The following is a 27,898-nucleotide window of genomic DNA, read 5'->3' as shown; positions in this document are numbered from 1 at the left end:
GGAAAATCCAAATTTAAATAATCAGTTTTATATAATATAGTTAATACAGTAAGAAAATGTTTAAAACTCACTTTGAAGTGTTTCAAGTTCAGCTCTAGTCAATGCATCTTCCTTTTCCTTCAATCTTGTTTCTTTATATTTAGCATAAAACTGCCCAGCATCCTGAAAAAAGAAGTAACAAATAAATTAACATAAAAGTCAGTTTGCTTTGATGGTATTTTCCACATAACTTCAATTTAAAGCAGTATATTCAGGGACGCAGGTTCAATGCCTGGCTGGGGAACTAAGATCCCACGTGCTGCAGGGCAACTAAGCCTGCGCACCACAACTACTAAGCTTGCACACCTCAACGAGAGAGCCCACATGCCACAAACTACAGAGCCCATGCTCCCTGGAGCCCGTGCACCACAACTAGAGAAGAGAAAATCTGCACGCCACAACTAGAGAGAAACCTGCGTGCTGCAAGGAAGCCATAATGGAAGATCCTGTATGCTGCAACTAAGACCCGATGCAGCCAAAAAAAATAAGGAAAATAAATAAATAAAAAAAATATTAACAGAACTATTTAAAGCAGTATATTCATTTAATAAGTAGTCTTCCTCTGTATTTATGCTTTCAAATTTTATGATGAACAGAAGAAACTGAATAAGCAGTTCTCTACGATTTCTCTACCTTAGAGAACTAATGAAAGCCAGAAACTACATGAGTATAAATATGTTTAAGTAAAGCCTTTACTCTCAGATACGAAAGGGATGTATCCCTCTTCCTGTTTTCTTCCATTGTATATTTTCTCAGTATTATGCATGGACAGAGAGCAGAAAAACACACTTGCTGAACTGAATTATTTGATAGCATAGTAAATTATACTATTGTGACTAACAAAGTACTAACACTATTTTCATATTAGTCCCTTAACTCCAAAAGATTTTCAAAATTACTATATGCAAATCTGATTGTGAAACTTCTATGACCATGTAGATACAAGTGAAAGTTGTCACTCCACTGAGAGTTGAGGACTGAGGACAAACACTGTACACAAATACTTAGGTGTCAAGATACAGTGGCTAAAGTCTCAAGGAGTGGCAAATAGGATAGGTAAGATTTTAGCAGAGTACCGAAAAAAGACCAGGCCTTTAATCACAGACATGGAGACAAACAAGTTGGTGCTCTAGGCATATGAAGATCCTGACAGTGAAAAAAGCAAAAACAGATAATCTTCCACCACCCCTTGACTCAAACCCCATCTGTTCTATAGCAATACTACTTGTAGCTGCCAGGCTACACTGTGCTATGCTTCCATGTCTTTCTGTATGCTTTGCATTCTAGCTAGAACATTTTGCTCCCCTACCATTATTCTGAAGAACTCCTACTCATCCTTGAAAACCCTATTCAAGCATCACCTCTTTTGCAAGTCTTTCTGACCTTCCCTGGAAGAGTAATTCTCTCCTGTATACTGCTTCTGTATTTAAACCCATTTCTATGGTTGCTTGTATCATGCTGTATTCTCTTCTAGAAAATGAGAAATCTGAGACAGGGTTACTTGTATGCTCAGAGCACAGTATCTAGCATCAAACAGGCACTCAATAAGCATTCTTTGAACTGAGCTGGACTGAAATATATGAGAAACCTAGTAAAGAAAGAAGTAAAAGGGCTTGATGACTGACTGGTGTGGAATAAGAAAAAGATATCAAGGATAACTCTAGAGTAACATTCCCAGACTGTATGACTCCTAGAGAATATAAATCATAGAACTGTCTGAGAGGATTTTATTTCTGCAGGAAATGAAGGAACAAAATCAATCCTTGGCTCTACCTCAATTCAGATGTAAATGCATGAACACCTACCCTAGAATGGGATTATCTCTTTTCAGCTATGACTGTTCAAATTTAAGCTTTCTCCTGGGGTCTATGTTTCTTGGGGTTATAACAGAACTCTTTTACTTGATAATTAATTAGGGAAATGACAGGGCACTTCTAAAATCACTGAATCAATATAATAAAGATATACCTCTTATTCCTTCCATTCCCACTTTTAGGTTCCTACCTCACTTCTTCTAGAAGGATTTCTTTTTTTTTTTTTTTGTGGTATGCGGGCCTCTCACTGTGTGGCCTCTCCTGTTGCGGAGCACAGGCTCCGGATGCGCAGGCTCAGTGGCCATGGCTCACGAGCCTAGCTGTTCCACAGCATGTGGGATCTTCCTGGACCAGGGCACGAACCGTGTCCCCTGCATCAGCAGGCGGATTCTCAACCACTGCGCCACCAGGGAAGCCCATAGAAGGATTTCTACAAGCCCTGGGCCAGCTAAATAATGACATAATTTGAAGGGCACAGAGGTCATACATCTGACTTATCCTCCCATGCCCATATTTACTTTATTTTTTTACTTATTATTTTCTTAGTTGCGGCATGTGGGATCTTTAGTTGCAGCATGCAAACTCTTAGTTGAGGCATGCGGGATCTAGTCTCCTGACCAGGGACCGAACCAGGGCCCCTTACATTGGGAGCGCAGAGTCTTAGCCACTGGACCACCAAGGAAGTCCCCATATTTACTTTATTTTGTTTTTTCTCTTTTTTCTTAACATTTTTATTGGAGCATAATTGCTTTACAATGGTGTGTTAGTTTCTGCTTTATATCCCTATATCTCTTCCCTCTTGCATCTCCCTCCCTTCCGCGCTCCTTATCCCACCCTTCTAGCTGGTCACAAAGCACTTAGCTGATCTCCCTATGCTATGCTACTGCTTCTCTTGTATAGTATCATGTCATCTGCAAACAGTGACAGCTTTACTTCTTTTCCGATTTGGATTCCTTTTATTTCTTTTTCTTCTCTGATTGCTGTGGCTAATAATAGTGGTGAGAGTGCACAACTTTGTCTTGTTCCTGATCTTGGAGGAAACCGTTTCGGTGTTTCACCATTGAGAACGATGTTGACTGTGGGTTTGTCATATATGGCCTTTATTTTATTTGAGATGTGTCTTGTTTCTTAAGGTAGGACTGTATTGCTATAAACTTCCCTCTTAGAACTGCTTTTGCTGCATCCCATAGGTTTTGGGTCGTCATGTTTTCATTGTCATTTGTTTCTAGGTATTTTTTGACTTCCTCTTTGATTTCTTCAGTGATCTCTTGGTTACCCGTATTTACTTTAAACTTCAACAGAGTTTTGGTTAAGAATTTATGGTCCCTTAACACTCCCTGCACCCCCAAAATCTCAACCCTGGAAAAGTCTTATTTTATATTAAACCATATCAGTCATTCGTTCCTCAGTATGAATGAATGAATGGGCTTATTAGCTTCTTTCCAGAGAGTAATTGTTAGTAGGAGGGAAATGGTCAGGAAGGCATTGCCTCCTTAGGGAAGTAGGAAGCGTTGCACCATGTAAGAAAAGAAGGCACAGATAAGTTAGTTATGAGGTGTGAAAGATGATGAGTTGAAATCAAACACCATAGTATAATAGAATGAGATAGAATATAGTGATGAAGAGGGCAGATTTTAGAGTCAAGCTGCCTGGATTAAGATCTTGGCTTTGCCATCTCACTAGCCATGTGACATTCAGCATTACTTCACTTTCCCATGGGTGAATTTTCTCATCCATCACACGGGGATAATACAAGTACCTAACTCATAAGGCTGTTGGAAAGATTAAATGTGTTAATATATGGGAAACACTTAGAATAACATCTTGCACACAGTTAGGCCTTATAAATGGTACCTATTTTTATTATTACTTCATCATTTTGCCAAGAACATTATTCTCCACCACAAAGACAGGGTGAGTTTTTCTGCTTCATAGTAAACCAAAACTCCTGCAGAATCCTGCATCTTCTCACTTACATGACTTCTCTTTACCTGAACCCTCTTCACCTCAGTGCAAAAACCTTTTGCTGGACAATCCCTTCCTAGTGGTTCTAACAAATCTGAACATTTCTCTGCTAATGTTTCTTCCTTCTGCTGCAGCACAGAATTCCACTAAAAATTCCTTTTGGAAATATGCATTAGATTCAAAACCACACTTATCTGAGGATTGCAATGCACCCAATCACCTTAACCTACTCCATCTAATTCCAAGAGTTTTAACACATTCCCTTGTCTCACTCACTGTTTGTTCTAGGCAAAGAATCCTATCTCCCTTTTGCCCCATTTCTAAGCATTTATTTAAATGTTCCTCATGCTTTTTCTTTCCTTCATATCTTGTTTGTACTTGCAAATTATAATTACAATATGTCCACTCTAGGAAGCATTACTTCTTTAATAAACCTACGATTTATCAAATAATTCTACTGTACTCAACAAACTCTTTGTTCCAACCATCCTTCTGTAGAGTTTGGTGTCCCATACTTTAAGATGCACTGACAAACTGGAAGACTTTAAAAGGAAAGTGATCAAATGGTGAGGGGCCTTGAAACTATATACATATACATACACTCAGATTACTTTCTATTATAGGTTATTATACGATATTGAATATAGTTCCCTGTGCTATACAGTAAATCCTTGTTGCATATCTACTTTATGTATAGTAGTTTATATCTGTTAACCTCATACTCCTAATTTATCCCTCCCCTCCTCCCTTTCCCCTTTTGTAACCCTAAGTTTGTCTTCTGTGTCTGTGAATCTGGGCTTGAAACTGTATTTAAAAGGGAATGGAAATGAGAAGATTAGGGATAAGTTTTGATTTTGGATAAATACAAAAGAAGAGCTTGCTGATAATTATAATCACCTGAAAATGAAACAGACTGGCTTTGCAGGTAATATTCAAGAAAGACTAGGCCAGTGACAGGGGTGGGGGGTAGGGATTGGGGGTTGGGGTGTCATGTATTCAAAAGAGGTTGAATAAGAGCAGTTGTTTGCAACCTTCCCCCCTACCCCATTCTTCAAGAGAAGCTAATTCATGTGAATACCGTTGTTAAGTAGGGAAAATAAACACAAAGTCTCATTTTGAGCCCAGAATAAGCCCCAGTTTACCTATACAGGAAAGGATAAATTTCTTGTGGATAAACTTCTCATCCATCTTTGGAGACACTGCCTGGCACATAACAGATGCTTAATAAGTATTTAATGAGTGAATGAATGCTTAATCAATCAGGGCTGTGGACTGCCTAGGTTTAGCTGCATAATACTGTATTAAAACTACAGAGTTTACACTGTTCCAAACATAGAGTTCTTATCTTCGAGGACCTTATAATCCTTATGGATGGAACATGAGGAAAAGCTTTTACTCTAGAATTAATTCTCTTAATACTTAAAATTTCTTGGAGGGCTCAAAGCTTGTCTGCATAGACACCAAGCAGAGGACTGATTTTACATTATAGAACTATGACTTAAAGAATTTATATATTATGAGTGGTTCTTTATCTAATTGTAGAGCATGGGCTCCTGCACAAGAAGGTCTTTAAAAAGTAATATTTATTTATACTTATTTACTGAACCACTATTATATGTGTTGTACTTCGTTAGGATATATGGGGGTTATATGATAAGACAAGCAGTTGCCCTTAAAGCATATGTAAAAATATCTATGAATATCAACCAAAATAAGGAATATAAACTACATGAGAACAGGAATTTTGGTCTTTTTTAGAAAATTTTTTGTATTTCCAGAGCCTAAAAGAATACTTAGCACAGAGTAAGCACTCAGTAAATATTTGCTTTGTAAAGCAACCATACTCTGATAAAAACTAATTTAAAAAATAGAGTAAAAAAAATATTTGCTGAATGAATTATTGAAAGAGAGAGTGGTGCTCTCCGAACATTCTATTTGTTTCCCCACATTCCCTTATTCTCTTGAAATTAGGTGGGGTTATGGGACTAGTTCTGGATGGGCTGCGGTTAGAAATATCATGTGTCATTTCAAACCCAACATCAAAAAACTTGTGCAATCCTCCAGCTCTCTACTCTTGCCACAGGGAGCAAGGAAGCCACACGCTCCAGATGCGAACAGCTAGAAGATGGTGAAGATGTCATTATTCTGGGTCCCTAAATTAGAGCTGCTAGTTAGAGCAGAATGTCCCTTTTCCCACCAACCAATGATAGATAAGTGGCATACACTGGAAAAAAATTTTAAGTCACTGAAATTTCAGGATGATCTGCACCACAGTCTATCCTGATTAATACAAATAGTAAGTGCTACTAAGTTAGTACAGAGAATATACAATGGGAAATTTTCAGTTGGCCTGATCAAGAAAGGTTTCATAATGATGATGACAATTTAGCTAAGCCTTGAAGATGTAGTATTCCCAAGGTTAGTTAGCTACAAGATGGAAGTCATCCCTTATAAATCTTTCTTTTTAACTCTATCGACATAGTTTATCTAAGTGATAAAGATAACATGCTGAGCTGGCACTGCTTGTCACGTTTTGGTTTTCTTTTACTTCTCCATATGAACCTTAAAATATTAAGCAATCCAAAAAAACTTAGGAAAGAAAGGAATTTAGATTTGTACAAGCAGGGAAATAGTACCACCTGTCCTAATGGGAATAGGGAACATTTCTCTCTGACTGTGTGACAGCACAAATCTCTTGTGTGAAGCTTACATACAACCATCAACACAGGAGAATATCGTTAAGTGCACTTCTGAAAATCTGCCCATAAATTCAATTTCTCTCTGTCAAATTTTGTTCTCCAACTGACTTATAATCTCAGAATTAGATATAATGTGTAATTACATATAATGTATAAAATTACAATGAAGAATACAGGAAAACTTTTAAATTTCATACTCTGAATAAGAGTAAATTTTCTTGTACAGAATGATAATAACGCTAAATTCACAAGAAGTAATAAAAATAAAGCAGAAATCAAGCTCAGCTTTCCTCTGCCTGAGTCAGTAGTATTCAGGCAGTATTGGGCTTTGGGAAGGCCCAAAGCAACTTTTTCCATTTGTGCTAAGAGACAGAAGACACCACAGAAGTCACCTATTCAGCCCCAACTCAATACAAGAATCCTTCTACAACTTTTATAACAATTACAGTCTGCCTCAATATTCATATAGAGAATGTAAGATCAGACAGCTTATTCACTCACCATAACATATCTAGCTTGTTATCCAGCTGTTGAAAAAATTTATTCTTTCTTGGCTTTTGTATTTCTTATATTTTAAATTTATTTTCGTCTGCTTTAAGTTTCATTTCTACCATTGACTAGTAGTGTCACTTTAGGCAAATCGTCTCACCAATCTGAGTCTTAAACTTATATTTCATCTACAAAATATGGAATTGATGAGACTATGCATCTCTAACATCCTACCTAACTAACATTTTGTGATTTTAAAATCTTTTCTACAAAACTCTATATTCTGCCTTTGGACCTCCGAATAATTGCATCTTATGGTCTCCTTTCAGAGGGTAGAAATGGAATCTTTGTTATGTTGTGAGGTCTTTCCGGTTTTCCTGTATCCCTTTGTCCTTCTGTAGCAGTAGAGTTTCAGCCTTATAAAAATTCAGACGAGTTTTTCCAACCTTTTTTATTTGTTTACGTATTCCCTATGTAAAGTATGTTTGTATGCAAAATTTTCCAAAAAGTTATGTGAGTACTGAAAGTAAGCTTCCTCCTCCCTTGGAAAATCTGTGTTTAACTGAGTAGAAGGGCAGGCAACTGAGCTTGCTACAAATGCCTCCTAGCCTTTTAGAAGCTTTTCTCCCTGCTAATTAGCTGTGAATGTTTTGTTTATTTGGTTTCTGTCCCAGCAAGCAGAAGCAAAGGGGCTAGAAATGAAGGGCCCTGACTGTAGAGAGGGTGACCTCCAGGCTTGTCCACAGTTGTAGTTTCCATGGAAGAAGCTTCTTGGGAGGGAGGATGCCTCCATTTATAAATAGTTGTATAAAGTACAGTATTCCGTTTATGCTCTTAGGCAAGCTTTATTTTAATTTTTTTAAGGTAAAAGTCATAGCACTACAGAAAAGATTATTTTCTCAGCCACTGCTCCTCAGCAACCTATAAATCCTGATAGGGTGGAGATATACATGCTGGAAATTTCCTACAGTAATTTCTAGTCTAACTGTGTTCATATTAGATCAGCTTGGTAGTGAGAAAAGATGGGACTGGGACTTAACAATGAGAAAAATTAACAACCTTAGGCAATGCACACCTAAAGGAGTTATACATTTTATAAATTACGTTACTGAGAAATGTAACATAGCAGGTAGAGAGAAATTTAAATGGTCAGTTCCCACAAAATCAAACAAACTATCGAGCAAATAAATTCTGAATACTGAAGACCTTTTTCACCTCAGAAAATGTAGAGAACTATGAACTATGATTTAGGTTGGTAATCACTTGGGCTATTTGGTACTTACTGATTTTGTATGAGAAATCGGTGGTGTTAATGACCTAAATGATCCTGGGCCTAAATAAATGAAGCTCCGACACAAACAGGCACTGACAAAAATAAACTAAGTTATAAGAGTTAAAATGAAAATATGCACAGAGCATTGGTTATATTTCATCAGTTGTTTGCTACCCTCATGGCTATGAATATATTTCAGAACATATATGGTCAATTAAAAAATATCCAAGGGCATTTTGGAGGTTAGAAAAATTTCTTAGGGTTATAGGCTGAATATAGTCAACACGGAAGACTGGATTAGTCAGATTCCAAGAGATTGTGTACTCCCTTCAAACTATCGTGAAAAAAGAAACACTGGTAAGATATGAAAGTGTCACTAGGGCTATACTTTTTTTTTTTTTTTTAGGGCTATACTTTTAATGTTAAAATTAAAGTCTAGCCTCAAAGCACACTATGCCTCTCCTGACATAGGCCAAGTTCCTTGCTGTATTCTAATTCACATTCCATGTCTTCGGTTGATCATTCCACCTACCGTTTTTGCTGTCTAAACACATTCTTCTCAAGTTTCCCAAGCTTCTCTGCACACGGTCATGCATTCTACTCCTCTCTAAAGTTCTCTCATCTCTCTATGGACCCATCAATTTAAAAACACTCTCCACATTCTTCTTCTATGGTTTCTCATTTGACTTTTTTCTTCTCTGCCTATGAGGGTACATGAATGATATAGGGATATACATTTTGCTAAACAGCGTAATATCCATACATCTTTCCCTTCAATATTTTCCAATCTAGGAAATGTTTGTTATTAACTTAACATAAAATATTTTACACATATCAAGTATAATCATTTTCAGTTACTGGCCTCATCTAATCTACCAAATCTTATAATTCTTTCAATATATTTTTCAGAACAAAGGAAAGGAACAAAACCCAGTGCTGGAGGTAATAAAGACCTTCTCAAAAAGCAAGGGGAGCTATCAAAGAAATACTTCTACCTCTGCCCTGCTTGATCACAGAACCACTTTGAGTATTTTCTGCCCGCTAGGTACTTTAACTTTCCCATTCCTAACAACGTATACATATCTTTGACAGACATATGCGATGGAAACACTCTACTGTCTCAATGTCCTTTAATAGATTTGTGAGATTTATCTATTAGAGTATAAATTCCTAAATGGCTATATTCAGAGTCTGGAGACCTGGGATATAGTCTTAGATGATAGCAATGGAATTTTCTTTTTTTTAAAAAGCAGTTGTACAATGTTTTCCTCAGGTTTCTTCCAGTCCTAACATATATGATTATATGGGAGTTACTGTATCTATCAAATTATTTTTGTACACAAACTAGTACACAGAGTGGGTACTTCACTGTCAAGTGTCTATTCATCTTTCAAGACTCAATTCAAGTGGCTCCTCTTTTCAGTTTTCCTTGGTTATCCTAAATAGAGACAATCTTACTTCTATGAACATCTACAGAAGTCATTGTTTATACTACATATATGAAGCTTACATACCATATTGTGTTCCAATTATTTTAATTCATGTGATATAACCTCTACCTGACTGTAAGGTCCAAGAAAGCATATTCATCTCTATAGCCTCTTGTTCTGATAGTGTGTTTAATAAATTTTTATTGAACCTGCTAAACTTTTTCTAAAAATATAACCAGAAGAAGTTTTATACATCAAATAACTATGATATAACTATTCTCATCTGTAATTTTTTGGGGAGAGGGATAGAAAAGAATTTAGGTAAAATAAGTAGGCAACAAGGAATTTTCTTAGGGCTCTTAGATACTAAGTAATAAACAGTGAACTCAGGACCATAAGCTGAACCAGAACTGCCACTTTTTCAAATCTTTCTAGATAACCAACCATATATGCATGTGGAGTGTAATAAAGGAATGGGTATTTAGAGGAAGAGTGGGAGGAAAACAGTTGAAGATGAAGAGCTCTTGAAATGACAATGACAAAATTTGGGTACCAGTTCTGCTAGTGTGAGGCCATTTGCTGGAAGTCTCTGAATCTCCCACTTTTAGCTTGGATACTCCATCTTATCCAACAGCTGCCTGCTTACACAGAATATCTGCAGCTCAGTTTTAATGAACTTTCCATGAAATTCAAGGGATTCACACACGAAAGTAAAACTCCCTTAACTGATACCTATTTAACTAACTGTATGCTTATATGAGCTGGTTGTATTAGCTCTTAAACCTATTTGTGTCAGTGATACATGTTATTGTAATTATACAATTCAATTAAATATTATATTAAAAAGATGAAAACTGAGTAGAAAATGCCAGTTGTTTCTATGAAAACCAAGTGGATGCTTTGGAAAGCTCAATGAAAGAGTTGCTAAAAATGCTGTTAACTAGATGTAAATAAGCCGATGATGAAAGACTGAGCAACGGATATCATACAAATCTCTAAGGCTTACACAACTACATTGCTTCACAAGAGTATGGTTTAACCCTTCTTTAGAGAAATCAACTGGAAATCTGTCCTTAAAGAAACCAAGATGATAGGTATGGTTTACGCAAGAAAAAGGACTCCTACTTAAAAATAAAACAATGGCCCTGTATCACAAGAGTGGTGAAGAAAATGTTGAAGGTCATGTGTATCATTTTTTTTATATTGAGTAGGGCTCTTCTATCACCACTGTGCCAGTTACTAATACAGACTGCTTCGGGTAAAAAGGGCTTCCTCTAAATTTCATAAATAAATTTCATAAAAAAATCTTATTTAAGAAGATCTCATAGAAGTGTCACATGAAAATTTCAGTGTTGTAGATAAGGCATATGTATTCATATTACACGATTTTATGAATGATAAATTAATACAAAGGTCAAAGCAGACAAAAAAAAGCAGACAATCTAATTTTAATAGCAACTATTCAGTCTTGCTTTGCTGATGCTTATGAAAGTAGAAGCTATATGTTTATCAATGTAAAATACTTTCACTATTACAGTTTGTATCAGAGTCTACTATATTACATTATTTTGTTAGTGAACATGAGAAAAACTTTAAACTTCAAACTGATTCAACAGTTTAAGAAAGTTTCTGAAGAGGCTAAAATGCTTTTATAAAATTCCTTATTTTTGTAAGCTTTCTACAAATTTGTGATAAGGCAAAACAATAACTTGTAAATCTAAGCTATCTTAATATATTGATTCTGTTTTTGCAAATTACTCCACGCTAATCAAGAAATATGTTAATTTTACCAACTAAACTTTGTTTCAAATGACTTAGATTAAAATTACAAAGAAGTGTTTCAGACTGACATTTTATGTGATATTTTATTTACACTGCCTCATGACTACACTTTTAAATTCATCTACATTCTGGTTTGCCTACTGCACAGATTCTAAAGCCGGCAAAAAATAATCATTCTTTAAAAAATATAAGAAATCATGTCCTAAAATATTTTTCTGTCACATCTTCTAATATACCAGTATGATAAATATACTTTCCCCTCTCTCTTATTAACTCTTACATACATAGCATATGAGGATCGTGGATTTTTATTCAAATAAACAACATAAAACTTCAAATAAACAACTTAAAAACAAAAGCTTTTAAATTACCAAAATACTTCAATTGTCTCTATTAACTATAAACAAAATATATGATTCTGTAAGCAATAACTACTAAGATAAACAATTTTGACAAAAGAACTGGTAAATAATTTCTCAAAGGCTAGAAAGAAACACACTAGTAATTTTTAGTTCATTTTCCCTTCAAATATAAAATTTTCATTATTAGAGGAAAAAGAGGAATAAAGTACAGAAGTTGGAGTCATTCACTTCCTTAAACAATTAGGAAAAACAGCTGTTTCATGAAAAAAAGTGAGTAGAATTAAACAAATTATCTGTCTCTCTTGCTCTTTGTATTTTCTGAAATGAGACATTTCCTCCAAAATTACAACTTCAAAGAATCTCAAAATTTGTACACCAAAACAATTATATATTCTTTCAAATATTCTGTTTATGTGTTGGAAATTTTCTAACCAGATGCAACAATTACAATTAGCAAAGAAATAATAGAATATGTGTTGGTATGCTAAATATAAAAAAATAAGAAATTGCCGTATCAATATGATATGTACATTCCATTGTTTGAGGAAGACTGACTAGCAACAGAAACTTTGATCACCAGTTTAAGACAAAATATCTTGACTGCTCTTAAAGTTGCAAATAAAATGGAAAGCTATATATATTTTTGCTTAATTATACCAATGCTTACGTAAAGTGTTTTTTTTTCACACTATGTACTTAAATGCTATTAAAATATGGTGACAAACTATTTGAGCTTTGTTCTTTTTTACTGGATATGCCTTAAATGATTAAATTTTTATTGCTTTTATATCTGTCCTAAAGATAGTATTGCTGCAGCCACGTAGCACAGGGAGATCAGCTCGGTGCTTTGTGACCACCTAGAGGGGTGGGATGGGGGGGGTGGGAGGGAGACACAAGAGGGAGGAGATATGAGGATATGTGTATATGTATAGCTGATTCACTCTGTTATAAAGCAGAAACTAACACACCATTGGAAAGCAATTATACTCCAATAAAGATGTTAAAAAAAATGAAGTCGGGCTTCCCTGGTGGCGCAGTGGTTGAGAGTCCGCCTGCCGATGCAGGGGACACGGGCTCATGCCCCGGTCCGGGAAGATACCACATGCCACGGAGCGGCTAGGCCCGTGAGCCAAGGCCACTGAGCCTGCGCGTCTGGAGCCTGTGCTCCGCAACGGGAGGGGCCACAACAGTGAGAGGCCCATGTACCACAAAAAAAAAAAGAAGAAGTAAAAATTATAAAACTGAAAACCATAAAAAAAATAACAATTTATCAGAAAGAAGATGTGACACATATATACAATGGAATATTACTCAGCCATAAAGAGAAATGAAATTGAGTTATTTGTAGTGAGGTGGATGGATCTAGAGTCTCTCATACAGAGTGAAGTAAGTCAGAAAGAGAAAAACAAATACCATATGCTAACACATATATATGGAATCTAAAAAAAAAAAAGGTTCTAATGAACCTAGGGACAGGACAGGAATAAACATGCAGACGTACAGAATGGACTTGAGGACACGGGGAGGCGGAAGGGTAAGCTGGGACGAAGTGAGAGAGTAGCACTGACATATATACACTACGAAATGTAAAATAGATAACTAGTGGGAAGCAGCTGCATCCCACGGGGAGATCAGCTCGATGCTTTGTGACCACCTAGAGGGGTGCGATAGGGAGGGTGAGAGATGCAAGAGGGAGGGGATATGGGGATATATGTATACATATAGCTGATTCACTTTGCTATACAGCAGAAACTAACACAACATTGTAAAGCAATTATACTCCAATAAAGATGTTAAAAAAAATAGTATTGCTTTTTCCTTTTTTTTAGTGTCTTGGAATTCTAAGGTGTTATAAAAGCAGTGTAAGAGATAGTTATAGGGAAAAAAAAAGAGAAAGTTATAGGAATAGATACCTAAATAAATTTTAGAACTATTCTAAATTACGTTTATACTTATACTATTCATTCAATCAGCATTAGGAAGCATCTACTGTATATTCAGCATTCAGATAGCAGGCATAAATTATTTCATGAATAATTAAAGTGAAAGCATCTAATATTATAAGAAAGAGGTACATTTTACCTGGATTAGATGAGGCAATGCTTTTAGTGTAAGGCAAAACCAAATTCCCAGCTTGCAGGGGAGCAAATCATGCCATTGTGGTTTCACCAGTAATCTAAAGGGAAAACAAAAAGCAAAAATAAAGAAGCAAAATATAGAAAGAAAGTTGACAGACAAAAATATTTTTATAATAATCATGAATTCTGTTTTGAATGGCTATTTCAACAAAGGAAGAAGTTTTTCAATGAAATATTTATGACAGTTATCACTTAATCTGAAGTATTCTATCATAAAATATATTAGTGCAACAAATGCAATTATGTATAATAAGTAAGAGAATCTAGGCTAAGATTTTGGGGAAGGGGACTTGTAATCAAGTTATAAAGATAAAGAAACAAAAGCCCTGTTTCTAACCTGGACTTTTCATCAGTTTGACAAAATGAATTCTTAAACCTTATGATTACTTCAGCGGTAAAAGACTAAACATCATCAGAGTGTCCCCAAGTGCTGACAAGCAGATATGAAGACTGTAGCATAAACAAACCAATACATAAAAATTAATGTCATTTGCAGTTCACTGAAGCATTACTCACTGATGTCATCAGAACAGAAGACAGGCAGAATAGTCTCTGATCTCCATCTCACATTGATCCAGTTCCTGCCCTGCTGTGTGAACTATTTAAACCCTTTATTTCTTCCTATGAATCAATAGAAGAAATGGTAGTATCTCTTTGAGTGTGCTGCATATCACTGTCTCTCTACATACTGTCACTCCTGAGCTAAACACTACAGTGATAGACTTTCCTAGTAATACTTTGTTTCTAAAGTTCAGTATAAAATTTTCAAATAACAAGAATTCAGGGGTTTAATTATGTAAATATATATGAACACTTTACAAAGGGAAAAACCTGTAGAACTTTTGCTTAAGATTAGAATGTGTTTCATAAACTATGGCACAGTATTAGTCTTCTATAAACTGAATACAGATGTAAATGTTAGCATATCTGAAATGGATATACATATGAAGTTGAATCACATTAAAGACATATTTTAAAACAATTTTGAATTATAAAATGTTTTTATATGCTCCCACCTTTCATTTTTTTCTGAAGCACCAAGTTTTGATACATCCACAGTCTTGCCGCCTGTCTTTTTTTTCTTTTCTCTCTTTTTTCTATTAAGCAGTTCATCCTTAATGTGGAAAAAATTATGGTTACAGGTTATCATTAACATGTACTCTTCAAATGTTATCAAGAGTCTTCTGTGAAGGGTAAACATTATAGAAGAACATTTATGCAAATGTATGTAGGGTCCAACATGATTAAGTAAAATCATCAATCTTTAACAATAACTGTTGCCATGGTAACCAGTCCTTAAACACACATGAAGTTCAGCACTGTCAGTCATGTGTATCTCCATAGCAATCAAAGTTTTCTAAGAAGAGAAGGCATTCAACTTACTTCTTCTCATTCATCCAACTTTAATAATGTCACTTCAAAAAGAATGAGTAAACAGATGCTAATTCATGAATACTGATAAATATGTTTATCTTTAGCATATAAATAAAAGCCCATAGCAGAATAAACTATGTATTATTATAGTTTATTATAACTATGTATTATATTAGGCTAAGAAAAATGTAATATTTTTTAACTAACTGATCTCTGAAATTATAAACTTATACTCATTTCAAGTTTTACTGAGTTAAAAGCTTTTAAAATAATCATTCTTTATATAAGGGCCTGCGACACAAAAATTTCTAAAATCATTTTACATAAAAAATATGTATATCTGGAAGGTGACAATTAAGAAAACATAGCTCTACCTTCTAATTTTCAGCTAGATATTTGAGCCTTCAAAAATTTTGTAACAAACTCAAATGCCACATTTTTAAAAAGAAACATTTTCTTCTCATGTCACGGATTCTTGAAATAGAAACATATCAAATACTAAATGCTGAGTACAAAAAATATTAGAATAAGGAGTATATACAAAAAAGTTGAAATTTTTATCAGTTGAAAAAATAAATGTCTGAAATTCCATATAAAATTAAGGAGGCTAGATCATTTGATTTATTACCAGTACTTACCATTTGTTTTTCCAGGTAGATTGACCAAACCACAGCATAATGACCCACTGTGAGAATTATGAACAAAAGTAATGCCAGCTCAGCATTGCTCATTTTTCTCACCCGCCTGTAGTAGAATACAGGCTGTCGCCAATCTGGAAGTCCATTGATCAGAATATCATCATACCTACAGCAGCAAATATAACAGTTTTTCATAGGGAGTTTAAAATAAAAACAAAAAACTTTATTTGTACTTATATGTAAAAAGAGGAAAGAGAAAAGAATTTCTCCAGAAGGGATAACATTTATATAGATTATCAGCATTACAATGGCCTATAAATCAAAACATTGTATCCAATCACAGACAGCCTTCAAAAAGGCACACAGTGATCTGCTGTGGATCCCAGACCCTGTGTGTTTAAACCCCAGTGATGTGACTCCTGTAATGGCAGCTAGGCTGAAGGAGCCAGAGTCCACCTCTCCACTGCAGGCTGCAGAGGGGCCCCGCCATGAAAGTCAGCAACAAGAGGAAGGCTCTCAATGGGAGAAAATCAAGATAAGAGCTCTGTTTGCTACCATGAATTATATATTAATGGAATCAAAATCAGGATAAATTTTCTAGTCAGTGCTTTTATTTCCACCCCTTTACAAGGGTTCAAGATTGAAATATTTATCATTTTATCAAAGCTTCTTAATGACATAAAGAGCCTATAAAATGAGCACTTTTTAATTTTATGTTGGTCACATTCCTTTAGAGAATAAAAAATTCCCAAATTAGGAGATGTGGAAACAACCAATTTCTCGATAAAACTGTTTATTTGTAAACATTTAAGTGGCAATTTCCTCATTTTTTGGCTTTGCTGAAAGGAAAGAACATAACAAATAACAGCTTTCCTAGTGATGCATTTTAAATCTGCTTTCTTTAGAAGGAAATTTCAACCGAATTTAAATTTACCCGTCAGACAGTCATTGAGGCATATATTTTTAAGGTTAAAAATCAGGAATAACATTTATGATTGTAAAACTCAAAATGGTCACACACAAACAATGTTCAAAACACACAACCTGTTAATCTTAGTTCAACACAACTCATTAAATATTCTAATCACACTATTTCCAGAATTAAATCTTCACTGAAAGGCCTAATTTGGTGCAACACATTGACCAAAATATTTTAATTAAAAATATTCTGAGTTAGTCGCAGGCCTAATTACAGGAATAGAAATAGGGCCTATATTGTCAGGCAGGTCAGTAGAACTCAGTAGTAGGTTTTTCTCAAGTAAATTGACCGATCTAGGAATAATAGCGCAGCTGCTAAACTGCCAGTCTTGACATGTAAATCAATTTAAATGCAACAACTGCAGTAGCTACTTTGATAGTTATTAAATTGATACCTTGGAGATATGCTTAAAAAAATAAAGCAGAGGATTTATTACAGGCAACTTCTTTTTTCGGTACAAAAAAATATTGGTTATAAATTCAAAATATATTTTATCAGGCTATCCAGAAAACGTGACTTTTAGGATCAACTTAGATTATTAATAATAATGGCAGATCAGAATAACCAATGTTCAAAGCAAAGGACATTAGTGGTACTAAACTCTTAAAGGCAGGCAAATTGTGTAGTATACAAGAATCTGCTAATTAAAATATGGTTGTGTAGTAGCTGGGCCGAAGTTTAATGTTAAATATTCCTTTTCAATATTTACATAGCAATTCCTGAACACTAATATCAAGACATAATAACACGATTTCATCAAAAGTTATCATTCCTGTCCAAAAAATTTATCTTTAAATCTATTTCTGTAAAAACTGACTCATTTTAGATTAGAAATGGATTGGCAAAAAGGTTTCAAGTGGTATAATGCAAGATTACAACATCTGAATGAAGTCCAATGAATGAAGTCCTGAATTTATTCTGAATCTACATTCTACTTCAGATTTGTTGAGGAAAAAAGGCAGAATATAAAAATAATTATTTTCAGCTCATCTCTCCCATGAAATAACTTCAAGTAAAAAGTGTGGCTATTAATAAAGAACATCTAAGAAAGTGGCGACAATTCCCTAAGAGCATTGCTAAGTGTTAAATTTGTTTTAGATCTAAACTGTACTGGAAGAAAACCCAGCTGAGCTCATAGCTGCGAATCTCGTATCAAATATTTTATCACCATCATCTTTGAAATGCTATGTGTCTGTTAATAGCTACTATTTTCTACCCCACATATAAATTGTTAGTGCACAGCTAAATTCAAGATAGAAAAACCTTATGCACTGAACACATTAAACAAAACTAGATATTTACTAGGCTACGTCTGCCACTCTAAACAACAGTCTCCAAGGATTAAGCTTAGAATCAATGCTCTATTGATTTTACTATCAATGAACATTATGGCTCACACGACTGGCCATTTTAAGGGAAGATAGCTTCTATTATAGTTCACTTTTTAGAATATATGCTGTTAAAAGATAAATCACTGCTTTCCTGAAACACTGAAAAAATAAAGATATTTCTTAAAATATACACAGACATTATATTCATAAGTTATTTAAGAAAAAAATGTTGTGTTGACAACATATAAAATTTAAAACATCACTGTTATGCCTTTTCTATATTTAACACATAACACTGTTAAAATAATTAAGCTCATACAAACTGCTCTTAACAATTTGTTAAAATCAGATTAAGAATGTACACATGTATGAATATTACAAGAAAATACAAAAGTAAATTTCTATGATAAAAATATCACTAATGTAAAAAATCATATGGAGCTATTAATTAGAAATTAAAACATTCATCAATTCTACATATGGCCTAATACATGTTTACATCATTTGATTTTCTTAAAATGCCCATGATGAACATAATAATGGTTACATAATTATGTGAGTTCCATTCTATAGTCTGCAATTCATCAAATATATTTAGCTTAATACAAACATTGGAAAGTAAATCTAAAAATGTTTAAATTACCAGAAGAAAAAAAAGTATGTAAATTAAAAATATTATTAGCATGCTTTGAAGAATAAAATAGTAACTATGAAATTAAAATAGAAAACATGTATATTATGAAAATGAATATTGAAATAATTCTAGCATTGGCCTAAATTGTGAATCTCCCATTGTAAAAAGTTAGAATTTTTAGCTTAAAAGAGTAACAACATCTACTTAGGTCACATACTGAAACTTAAGAATAAAAATTAATTGTACAAAGATCATAAACAGGAAACAGCTTAAATTAATTGATCTTACTCTCCTTTATAAAATGTACATATGTGCCCAAAACTGTGGTACATAGCACTTTATATATTGTATATATTATGTGTCTTATAATATCTCCTAATTAGGGAAGGTACTAAGATAGATTTCTTATTCTCAGGTTAATGTTTATTTTTATTCAAACACACCTGTAATCAAATTTACAATAAGGAGGTAATGGATTTGTAAAAGTTTCACAGATTAAAGCTGAGAAAACTATACTTTCCATTGGATTTGTACATAAAATGTGACTTTACTTAGTAAACTAAAAAAATACACTGAACTTTTACAAATATAGTACCATAAAATAGACACAAAAATTTTAAGTGGCACAAGAGGGTTAGCAAAAGAATACTGGTAAAATTTTAAAATGATTTCAAACAAAAGTAAATATACTAATATTACTAAAGCACAATCTAGTGTATATAGGTAGTGATTAGGATCTACTCAGTACTTTATTCCAGCTAACACTCAGGGCACTTGGATAGAAATTTATGTCAGAACAGAGCTGAGCTGCTATTTCCTAAAATAAGCAAGTTACCTAAGGAGTTCAGAAGACTTCTATATTAATCTCCCTTACAAGAACCAGGAAAACTTTTTTCATGCTATAGTCTATGCCTTTGGGAGGAAAAAAAAGCTTAAAAGTTTATTCACAATTATACTTCTAGGAATCTACCCAAGAGAAATGAAAAATATCCATTCACACAGACTCGTGTGTGATAATTCACAGCAGCGTTGTTCACCATAGCCAACAAGTGGAGACGACCTCAATGTCTATCAGTTGGTGAATGGATAAACAAAAGTGGAATGTGGAATACTATTCAGCAATAAAAAAGAATGAACTACTGGTATATGCTACAACATGGATGTACCTCAAAAACATTTTGATAATAGAAAGAAGTCAGATGCAAAAGACTACATATTAGATGATTTCATTAATATGAAGTGTCCAGAAAAAAACACATTTATAGACACATAAAGGAGATCAGTGATTGCCTGGGGCTGGGATCAGAATGGGAAATGCCTGCAAATGGACTTGAGGGAATGTTCTGACAGAAATGGTCTAACACTGGTTGTGGACTGCATGACTCTGTAACTTTACTAAAAATCATGGAATTGTACACTTAAAATAGGTATTTTTACTAAAAATCATGGAATTGTACACTTAAAATAGGTAACTTTTATGGTATGCAAATTATACCTAAATAAGGCTGTTTAAAAAAATAAAATTTGCCTATTCCTTAAAAAAAAAAAAAAAAAGGTTACCCAGTTTGTTATTTTATCTATTTCAATGCAATTCTCTTTTCTACCAAAATTTTAAAAATGCACCTGATTTCAGTGAAAATACAATTATTTGTAAGGAAAATAAATAGATTAAAATGTCTATGACAATTTTCCAAATTCCTGGAAGGTTACACATTACTTATTTAATGAATATTTATAATAAATAATTGTGATACCAAAGAGCATTTTTAAATATCAGTATAAGACAATCTTCTTTCAGAAGATAAAACTATGGGTTTTTTTTTTTCTAAAGGAATTATAAACATTAGATAATTGTCTGTAGAGGTGCATTTCTCCTATATGTTTAAATACTCATAGGTCACCCGGCCTCAGGCGCAAGCTTTAGAGGAATGATTCTCAGCTTGATTAGCTAAGACTTTTGCCTCAAGGAAAACCAGTTACCAAAGTTACTTGTGCCTCAAGGGGTATAAATACTACAGCTGTTTGTGTAACTGTCAGATCCATTTTTTTCTACTAACACTCTACAATAAATGCAAGGGAAACTAATCGTAAAAAGAAAATGTTAGGTGAGTCTATGTTAATGAAGAAACAATTTTTACATGAGAAGTGATTTGTTCTGAAAAGATATAAATAATTTCGGTAATTGGAAGAAATTGTTACAAAGTTTACTGACTTTTAAAATAACAACAAACAAAAAGGCAAAATCTGATGCCAAAGATGTAGAGAGACTAAATAAAGCTATCTTTACAGACACGTTCTTGATGTGTGAAACAAAACTAGGGGCTCAGTGAGAGAAACCAACTAGAAAATATGCACAGAATGACCAACACTTCTTTCAACACACTGGTAGGACTCTTTCAACACTATGGATTATCTCAAACCAGAGGAATGTCTGCTATGGTATCTGGACCAATGCCAGCCCCTTATTATAAAGCAAAGAACTCTTCAAGAGAATATACTGAGTCCTTGCTTTGCAATCTGACAAACTGAGGTATTCAAATTAAAGAGTTAAGATGAGAACCAAGAGTGGCAGCTGACATTGTAGGATACAGAATAATTCCAGGTAATACATTTGAAGAAAGATTCAGAAGGTCACATTGCATACTTTTTTGGATTGTCTTTAAGATATATTAGCCTCCATAGAGAGATACAGATATTTAGGCTGGCGTTAGCCTAAAATCTCAAATACCTACTTTTTTCTTTAAAGGTACTCTTACTGTAAAGCACTGTTTTCAAACTACAGATTGTAGCTCACTAATATCTCCTGAAACCAACTTAGTGGACCACAATCAGCATTGTTTTTAAAAAGAAAGAAGACTGGTCTAGACTAGCCTAGAATAGAAAACATCAGTCTGTTTCACACACAATAAGTGTTTTGTCAAATTTTTGTTTCAGTTGTGTGTGTGTGTGTGTGTGTGTGTGTGTGTGTCCTGAGGCATGATGCAAAATATATTTCTTACCGTGGGTCTGACTTAAAAAAACTCTGAAACCTGTCACAGTAGTGTCTACCTTCCACACGTTCGGAAGAGCAGAGGAAGGGGGTCTCTCTGCAATTTCCTCTTAAGTCACTAGCATATAAACCACTGTATAAATACATTACTACTCTGCTGAAAGAGGCCCAGAGAAGTCTCAAAGTGAGGTGGCTGCCTCTTCTCTGACGTTCGACCCTAAACACAAAATCACTGGAGCAGAGGAAGGGAAGGGATGGAGGCAAAAGAAATAGGAGAAAGAAGCAAATATTTTCCTTCTACTCCTATCTTCTACAGATTTATACAAGTCTGTCCTCTCACTCACAAATTGGGTTTATTATTTTGAGGATGAGGAAACACCAAGAAATGGTAATAACTTGAATATCACTAATCACCTAATTGCAAAACATTTAAGAAATAGAGGGGGGAAAAAAGCCCCCCCAAGCGCAGATAGGAGCAATTACTGATATATCAAAAATGAATAGGCATTTGTTTGAAGTCAAGTAGAATTTTATTTCCCAGAGCATAGATACTCACATTAAAAATATTAGCTAATGAAGCCATGATCCTGAAGTCTATAAGTACTGAATTAACCTAGTGAATATTTTCAATAGAAATTAACTCTCCTATAAACATACATTTTAAAAACAATGCACATCTTGAAAGGAACAAAAATAAAATACTAACATAATAAAATGTTTAACGAGACAATTCTCTCCTTTATAAACTGAGACATCAAAGTATAACATCTTAATTCAAAAGCAGATGAACACTCACCTCTGCCTTCGTTCATGATCCTTTAAAACTTCATAAATGGCCACCAACTAAAACAAAAGCATTACTTTAAAAATAATCTCAACTATAGGAAATCACTTAGGGAGACAAACACACTATAATTCACATGCAAAAACCCCATGCACTCATATATACAATGAACAGATAAAATCTTAATTATAATTAACATTTTACGGTTTTGGTAGCACCTTAAGAGGTTAAAAAAGGCTTGATACCAAAATCTTTTTGAAAGACGCAAAACTAATAATTATCTTAACATGTGATTTTTAAAAGCAAAAACTGTAATTTAGACAAGAAAATTATGACAATTATGACCCCTCCCCAAAATTTAGTGATTCTAATATAAAAAAATGTTGGAAAAAGCAAATTTTGTAAAAAACTGAATAAATACGTATACATTATATTTCTAAACTACAATCTCATTTTAAATGGAAATATTCTACGTGTCGGTTACTGTTTCTACCATAAACATTTATTTATAAATTATCACAAAAATACATATACAATAACAGCATATTTCACTTACTTGTCTAAACTGAGTTTCTGCATTTTCATCTTTATTCTTGTCTGGATGCAAACTTAGTGAAAGCTTACGATATGCTTTTCTAATGTCTGCAGATGAAGCATCCTGGGGGGGGGGAGGGGAAAAACACAAAGCAAACTTTGTCAGTAAAAGAAATTCCCAGAACCTTGTTAAGATCTGAGAAGACAGCCAACCAAGTGCAGGACCCCAGGCAATGTAATTTGAGCAATCAGTCTAACAACCAGGCTATGCAACTAGCCTGACCCACATGACTGAACAATTATTCAATCTAATTTGGCTCTCCTCTTAACTTTTCATTACCATACATTCATTTAAAGAAGACAGTATTTGGCAAAACTTTTCAAACACTTGCCTTCCTAAAATTAACCAATAAATCTTTTTCAGTAATTAAGAGATCAAAAAGAAACAAATTAAAAATTAATACATCCGTGTGCCTTCAAGGAAGGTCTTTATTTATCTGAGAATCCTAAAGCCAATGTCTGAAGCCCAGGCTTACCATATGTGGTTGCTTCATTGCTATTTATATTGAATTTACCATGAAGCAACAACCTATGGAAGCTCAATTTCACATGTCAAAAAGTATGCCTATTTGAAGGCAGTTAACTTTGCATTTACCCAAAATAATTATAATTAGAAATAGTTATGTATATTGTCCTTAACTTTTTTTGTTAGTACTTTATAGGTTATTTTCAATGCTGTCCAGTTTCCATAGTCTGATTTGCAGAAATAAATTTGCCCACTATTTATGTATTACTAACATAGTTTAAATATATTTTAAAAGGTCACAATAGTTGAGGAAAAGTACTTTGGACTAAGTGGATATTAAAGTTGAATTTTATGTAATCTCGTGTGTACGTGTAAACTCAGAGAACATCATTTTACATGGCCAGTAAAAAATACATGACAATAACAAAGAACACACTGTTAAGTTGGGTATAAAACTTGATCTCCACTAAATTTAAAAGTTATTGCAAAAACTAACATTCATAGTGGGGCAAAATGAGGATAAAGTTGCTTATTAAATTTTATCTTGTTTTTTAGCTGAGTATTTGTTCAATTAATTCCTAAAACTGATGTACTAAAAAGTTCAAATGACTAAAAAAACAAAACTTAACAAAAGTCTGTGTACCTGGGACTAAATAGCTGTTAAAGAAACAGAGGTGGAAAGAGGCAAAGTGAGACTACAATTAGTCTGTCAAGCTCTCTTTTATAAACCAATACTTTCATTACCAATTTTCTGGGGCTTATTGCTCCAGGCAATCACTCTACTTTAAAGTTTCAACTTAGGTGTGAATATTTTTCTGACTTGTGGAGGGCTGAGGAGCTATAAAATTAGTAGAGTAAGTTTCGCAGGTAATATGGTTATAATTTCCATTCTCATTTGCTCAATGGAATTGATGTGTTCCTTATACTTAAATGATAGGTAGCATGTAGCAGAAAAGGATGATTATTTACTGAAACTCTGTGATGGAGATTTTGTTGAGCAAAGAGGTCAAGTGTCAAATGAATTCTCATTCCCTAATTGGGACTTTAATTTTAGATTTTTTAAAATTGGGACTATATCACAGAGAAATACCAAAAGTAGATTTCTTACAAAATAAGAGTGTATGTATTTGCTTATGTTACAAAATTAATACATGCTCATTATGGAACATCTATGACTTACATAACAGTCACCTAAGACATTTCCCTCCTTCCAGTCTTGGCAAGCTGACCCCAATCCTCCATTTTTCTGCTGCAGTATATACCGTAAGGGTGAATGTGGCCAGATGCCTCTCCTATTTCAAACCCTTCAGTAATGCCCAAGAACCTTCATCATCTGTCTTTTCCAGTCTTTTTAGCTTTATATCCCACTATCTTGGTCCATCCTCCTTGTCCCCCAAACCATCACACGATACGATGCTGTTCTCCAACTTGATGTTTTTGTTTTGCATCCAGCTGTAGATACAGACAGTTCTCTCCTGACTTAGAAATGGGCCTCTCAGGCTACACAGAAATACTGCCTATTTTCCTCTTGAGAATCTGCCCAGTAGGTTTATTTTACTAATAAGTGGAAAGAACTTATTAGTTTCATGCTAAGTGGACAGAACTGAAAAACTCAGAGGTCTTCCTATCTAAAAGACATGCTCTAGACAAGTTGCACCTCAAACTAGCTTATGTATGTATTAAATTTTAGTTAATTACTTAATGAATCTTAACTTATTTTATCCTCATAACAAAGCTATAAGATAAGTATAGTTGTTAGCAGGCCCATTTTACTGATGAGGTAAGTGAGGCAAAAAGAAGTAATTTGCTCAAGTTCATACTACTGGCAAATAGAGGAAAACAGAATTCAAACCCAGAAAATATTGCATCAGAATCATAGCTCTCTATGTTGATTCTTTAGATTCAGTTAGTAGATTTCATCTGAGCCACTTCACAAGGGCTAAAGCTTTTGGGAAGGCAGTGAGAACAACTGCTACAATCCTACTGAGCTGATAAACTATGTGGAAACCATCCCCATAAGTACAATGGAATATGGTCAACTGCAGTTTTAATGGTAAAGATCCTGATATATGTTGGCTTTTACGGCACATTTTACATCGTATTTCTACTAGAGACCTGACTGTTAGAACATTCATCTCACATACACAGTAAATTAGACGTTTTATCTCTCTGGCTTTCAGAGAAAAATTTTTGATAGGACTATGGGTGAACTGGCCATCTTTAACACTGTTGACATCAGGAGATCTACAGGGTTCAACTGCCAGAATTCTTTTCCTTCTAAATGTGATATGGTTTTTTGGCAAGCTGGACATGAATTACCATAATACTTGGATGACCTCTGTAAAGAAGAGATACATGGTCATTCTTTTTGGTTTTTTTTTTTTTTTTGGTGGCGGGCTGTGCCACACAGCATGTGGGATCTTAGTTCCCTGACCAGGGATCAAACCCGTGCCCCCTGCATTGGAAGTGCAGAGTCTTAACCACTGGACCACCAGGGAAGTCCCTGGTCATTGTTTATTAAAAAAAAACTCAAAAAGCCACAACAACAACCTATGAAAATAATATGTTTGTCAAAATTGAAAAAAATGTGATGAGACATCAATGAAAGTGGCAGAGTAGGGAACTCCAAGGGCCTGTCCCTGAAGAGAAACAGCAAATAACCTGGCAAAACCTGTCAGAATCAACTTAATCTGAACTCTTCAAACTAGTCAAAGGATTCCAGCAATCAGTCAAACACTTAGTCAAGCAAAAGGTAGCTAATTTGCAGTAAGGGTCCTGAAGATGCCAATCTGAGTTACTGGTGTGGGGTCCTAGTGTTAGAGTAAGCAAAGTGGACTTTTCTGTCCTCCAAGAACTGTGGCTGCTTGTTCTGGCCTGTCTTTTGGTTCCCTGACAGACTGTGTAAAGGGCTTACCTTTATTTTACTAAGCTCAGATCTCTCCCAGTGCAGAGAGGCAACTGTTCAGGACATTTGTCAAAAACATTTAATGGCAAATTTATCAGCACGTGCCAAATGAGGCAAGGGATGGCAGCTGGGGTAAACAATAGACACAACAAAAAGCTTGGGAGGAAAAACTGGGAAGTGAGACGCTTTGGGGAATATGGGATTTGAAATGCTTCCACCAGAAGACCCACACGTGTGTGCCCAAGGCAGAGTAGCTGCTCAAAAACACCTGAGACGGCCCTAAATTCTCATTTCTGGCTGAGCTTTAGGCTGTATACAAGCAGCAGGTGAAGTCTAAGGGTGAGTTGTAAACTGCCTAGCTGAGTGTTGGAAGCATGCCCCAACATATCCACAGGACCCACTGCCAAAGATTTTGAGGTTTTTTTTGTTTGTTTGTTTCTGGTCCCAAACCTTTAAGGAAATCTCTGCTGAATCATTAGCTGACCCCTAAGCTAATCAAACAGATGTCAGTGGCCACACATGGCAAAGAATATACACTTTACAAAATTAGTTCAGAAAAATCACTAGACAAACAAACAACACCAACCACAGGCAGCAAAAAACAAAAAAACCCCTGATGAGGTAAAATAATCTAATTACCACATTACATATTCAAAATGTCCAGTACTCATTAAAAATTATGAAGTATGCAAAGAAACAAGGAAGTATGGCCCACACACACAGAAAAAAGGAATTAACAGAAATTGTCCCTGATGAAGACCAGACACTGGATTTACTGGAGAAAGCCTTTAGATCAACTGTTTTAAATATGCTCAAGAGCATGTACAAAGAACTAATAGAAAGAACAAGAATGATGTCTCACCAATTTGAGAATATCAACAGAGACGTAAAATTTTTAAAGGAACTAAAGAAAAATTCTGGACTTGAAAAATACAATAACTGAAATTTTAAAAATCACTAGAGGGGCTCAAAAGCAGATTTGAGCAGGTAGAAGAAAAAAAGCTATGAACTTGAAGATAGGTCAATTGAGATTTTCCAATAATAGGAGCAAAAAGAAGAAAAAAAATGAAGAAAAATGAACAGAGCCTAAGAGATCTGTGGGACACCACCAAGTATACCAACATACATTTAATAAGAGTCCAAGAAGGAGAATAGAGAAAAGGGCAAAAAAAAAAGACTGAAAACTTCTAAAATTTGATAAAAGACATGAATA

At 34.5% G+C, this 27,898-nt stretch overlaps 1 protein-coding gene across 1 annotated transcript in view; it reads right to left on the bottom strand.

Moving 5' to 3' along the window:
* DNAJC1 (DnaJ heat shock protein family (Hsp40) member C1) overlaps positions 1 to 27,898 on the bottom strand; it is a 196,033-nt gene that overhangs the window by 99,793 nt on the left and 68,342 nt on the right. Inside the window, exons 2-7 of the mRNA XM_024765554.1 lie at positions 23,277 to 23,378; positions 22,733 to 22,779; positions 16,004 to 16,169; positions 15,008 to 15,105; positions 13,936 to 14,029; positions 72 to 162 (exon numbers count right to left, since the gene is read on the bottom strand). Of these exons, the coding sequence (XP_024621322.1) occupies positions 72 to 162; positions 13,936 to 14,029; positions 15,008 to 15,105; positions 16,004 to 16,169; positions 22,733 to 22,779; positions 23,277 to 23,378 (598 nt within the window). The remainder of the gene's footprint in view (positions 1 to 71; positions 163 to 13,935; positions 14,030 to 15,007; positions 15,106 to 16,003; positions 16,170 to 22,732; positions 22,780 to 23,276; positions 23,379 to 27,898) is intronic.

The sequence above is a fragment of the Neophocaena asiaeorientalis genome, unplaced genomic scaffold (assembly GCF_003031525.2).
Source record: "Neophocaena asiaeorientalis asiaeorientalis breed wild unplaced genomic scaffold, Neophocaena_asiaeorientalis_V1.1 scaffold217, whole genome shotgun sequence".
In the NCBI taxonomy this organism is placed as follows: Eukaryota; Metazoa; Chordata; class Mammalia; order Artiodactyla; family Phocoenidae; genus Neophocaena; species Neophocaena asiaeorientalis.
This window is presented reverse-complemented; position numbering and strand designations above follow the sequence as displayed.